The sequence below is a fragment of the Nicotiana sylvestris genome, chromosome 7 (assembly GCF_000393655.2).
Source record: "Nicotiana sylvestris chromosome 7, ASM39365v2, whole genome shotgun sequence".
Classification (NCBI taxonomy): Eukaryota; Viridiplantae; Streptophyta; class Magnoliopsida; order Solanales; family Solanaceae; genus Nicotiana; species Nicotiana sylvestris.
The window spans coordinates 83326099-83329530 of NC_091063.1; the positions used below are offsets into that span (position 1 = coordinate 83326099).

General features: G+C 32.7%; 1 protein-coding gene across 2 annotated transcripts; it reads right to left on the minus strand.

Annotated features, from left to right (window-relative positions):
* Positions 1–566: 566 nt before the first annotated feature.
* On the minus strand, positions 567–2529 carry LOC104221057 (probable serine/threonine-protein kinase WNK11). 2 transcript variants are annotated; one of them, XM_009772037.2, is made up of 3 exons: positions 2415–2529; positions 1664–2167; positions 567–1247 (listed from the first exon to the last, which is right to left on the minus strand). In XM_009772037.2, the coding sequence occupies exons 1-3, from the start codon at positions 2415–2417 to the stop codon at positions 825–827; spliced, it is 930 nt and encodes a 309-aa protein (XP_009770339.1). In that variant the 5' UTR covers positions 2418–2529; the 3' UTR covers positions 567–824. The 2 variants fall into 2 exon arrangements, with proteins under 2 accessions (XP_009770339.1, XP_009770340.1); XM_009772038.1 differs by having other exon boundaries at positions 1664–2161; positions 2415–2528.
* Positions 2530–3432: the final 903 nt, after the last annotated feature.

The following is a 3432-nucleotide window of genomic DNA, read 5'->3' on the forward strand; positions in this document are numbered from 1 at the left end:
CTGTTAGGCAAAAGTATGTGCGGAGGGTTAGAGAATTAGAGTCTCTTAATGAAAAGAAAATTGATCGAGTCCTATTGTTTTGCGCTTAGGCAATCTTTTAAGATATAAAAGGATAAACCAAAATTCAAAATAACAATTAAAATGCATAAAATATTTAAAATTATTTAAAAAAAGATATTATATTGTATATAAATAATTATTAAATTTTGTTTTGGTTCGGTTCATTTTTCGGTTTTTTAAAATAGAACCAAAACCAAACCAAATATTATCGATTTTTAAAATTTAAAACCAAAACCAATCCAAATCAAGAAAAATATCGGTTTACTTAATCGGTTTGGTTCGGTTTTCGATTTGGATCGGTTTGTGAACACCCCTAATCTGAAGGCTTAATTCTGCTGCCACTTCCGAGGAATGAAAGGTTAATTCATTCCATACAGACACATTAAGAAATTGTAAGTAAATACCGTAAAATTGAAGGATCTATTATTTCATTATCCTTTAAGGTTTCTCAAGATGGATTATTAAGTAGCATAAAGATGAAAACAGTGAATTGACTTATCAAAGAATTCAAAACAAACTTCCACTCTTCCAGTAGTATTTGATATCAAGTTTATGTACAAATTACTTCACCAAAATCCACTCTTTCTATTGTCTTTCTTTTGCAGAAGTTTCAAAAAAAGCAAACCATTTTCTTTCTTCTTTTTGGAAGAAAAAGCAAAAATCCTATCCACAAAACAGATCCAAACCTGCCACAAGTATCACCAAAACACCACACCAAAAACTAATATTGTACTAACTAATATCATATAATAACAATGGCTAACCTAGGCAGGCCAATATTTGTTAATAGCAGTATATTCTTCGTTGTCGTTGTCGTTTTCGTCATCATCAATACCTTCGAAGAAGGGGTCTTCAAGGAGTTCAGAAGCAGAAGGCCTAACCCTGGGTTGAGCAAGACACTTCTCAATGAAGCCCTTGACCTCAGGGTCTTTAACCTTGTCCATTGCCTTAGGCCTCACTCCAGATATTACCTTCTTGTATATCTTGACTACATTGTCACACTCACTGTAGGGTAAATCCAGAGTCACCATCTCCAAAACACACATTCCAAACGAGTAGATATCGATCAACTCTGTATAATCCTCGTCGTATAGCTCTGGTGCCATGAATTCCGGGGTCCCAAGAACTGAATGTGCTGAATGACTCTTCCCTACTATTGTTGCAAAGCCCAAATCACCAATCTTAACCTATGTCAGCACAATAGGAATAAAGAATAATATTACTCGTAATTCCTTACAAATTTTGAAGCTCATAAAAAGATACAGAAAACAAGCTAAACTGAAGAACTAACATGGATAACAAGAAGACTAATATGATTCAAATATAAATCAAATCTTTTCTTTTCTTTCCAATCAAATCAGTGAAATGAATGAATGCTCCGCGTCCTACAGCTAATTTTTGAATGTACAATAAACATTATCCTTTTTGTGATTGAACAAAATAGCCATGACAGTGAACAACTAATAAAACTATTTCTCAATGAAGAGAAGGATAATTTGATAAACTTGTCCAAAAGAAGGAAAAAAAGATACTTATAAATAACCATTTTGTAGTAACATATTTTTACCAAACAAAGAAAGAAAGTAGTAATTAATAATATTACCTGTCCAACATTGCCATTAATGAAGACGTTACTGCAATTGAGATCCCTGTGAATAACGCAAGGTTCATGTGTATGCAAATAATCCAACCCCTTGAGAATCTGCTTGGACCACTTCTTTACCGCCTTCATCGAAACATGTTTGTGTTTATTCCTATACTCCCTCAAATTCCCTGACGTACAAACCTCCGTTATGAAATTCAAAGTGTTGCGATTTTGGTCCCTCCAAACAGAGTACAATGCGATTATGTTCTTATGCTTTAAGGTTTTCAATAGCCGGACTTCCGAGTATAACCGGTCAATCACCGGCTGATCGTCCATGAAATTCCGTAATTTCACTTGGTTCCATGCTACTTCAATCCCTTCTTCTTGATCAAACGCTCTGTACACTTTTTTCACCGCTCCATAGCCTAAAAGCTCGTCGTATCGCCCGTATCTCCCTGTGGGGTCCACCTCCACAAACGGCTCCGAGTCCCGATCCGATGGATCCACGCTCACGCTCTGCACCTTCACCCATAATTCATCAAATTTATTCAGTCAATTGACGAAGTCGAGCACGTGAATTTTTTATTTAGAATTCTGGTTGTGGCGAAAACAACTAAATTCCAAGGTACTCAAATAGATTCGAGGCCATGTTTTCGGAAAAATTATAAGAAAACATTTAAATTTGACAAATTCAAATGTTTAAACCTTGGATTTATCGATAAAAACATGAACTTAAATTAAAATAAAAAAGAATAAACAAAGGATTTACCATGTAGTGCGAACGTTGCGGGGATTTGTCTTCTTCAAAGAACAAAGGAAGCAAAAACAAAGCGAAGCTGTAGTCTTTTGCTTTTCTCAAAAGTAACGAAACGGAACAATAGGCATGGGAAAAGCTCAAGGGTTTATAGCTGCTGATATTTATAAGAGTTCTTTAACTAGGGTTACCTTTAGTTGACAAACTATCTTAAACCACGGTTCAAACTTGGGTTTAGTTGTCAGTCAATTATTTACTCGGATTAGGTAGAAGCAAAACATTTTAGGATTCGAATTTAATTATTACTCTAATCCTATTTGGGTTAAAGTCGGTAATTAATAGGATACTAGTGGCAAATATTATGGTCTAGTCGTAAAACTTCGTTCTTAGCCGACCATCCAAAAAATGGAAAAATTAAGGAATATGTAATATCTTTGACAGTTTTCTTTCTTAAGTCAAATTAGCATAATTTAGACAGATGGAAAATCAAAATGTGAACTTAATTTAGTACAAAGAAAATGTATACAATAAGCACTCATAGTGCAACAAATAATTATAACACTTATATAATAAATAAATGGTAAATTTATATGATAATCATTAATTGATAACCTGATAAAAATAATAACTAGTAACGTAACATACTACAATTTACACACACATAATATATAATAAAGGAATAAACTTTTCATTTTAATAAAGTCAAGTGGCAAGTTATTAACAAGCCATTTGATAAGCTTACAGAGAGTTTGTAGAGAGATTGTCAAATAAGAAATCCAAATTATGAATAATATATGAATCTCATTTACTATAATTAAATTTTTACATGGCAATCTAAAAGAGAATTTATGGGATATCATTATCAAATAGGTTAAGAACTATATATGGAATCTCATTTACTGTAACTGAAATTTTAATTATTTTAAATCCATTTTGACTCGGCATTCTTCAATTCAATTTTGTTATGGAACTTTGATCTATATTAGAATTATCTTTTTCCGAAAATATAATAGTAATAATGGCAAATTATGTT

Bases quoted from the DNA above. Each gene is read 5' to 3' on its own strand.
- LOC104221057 (XM_009772037.2), bottom strand. The intron at 1,248-1,663 runs GTAATATTATTA...GTGCTGACATAG, and splicing joins TTAATGGCAATGTTGGACAG to GTTAAGATTGGTGATTTGGG.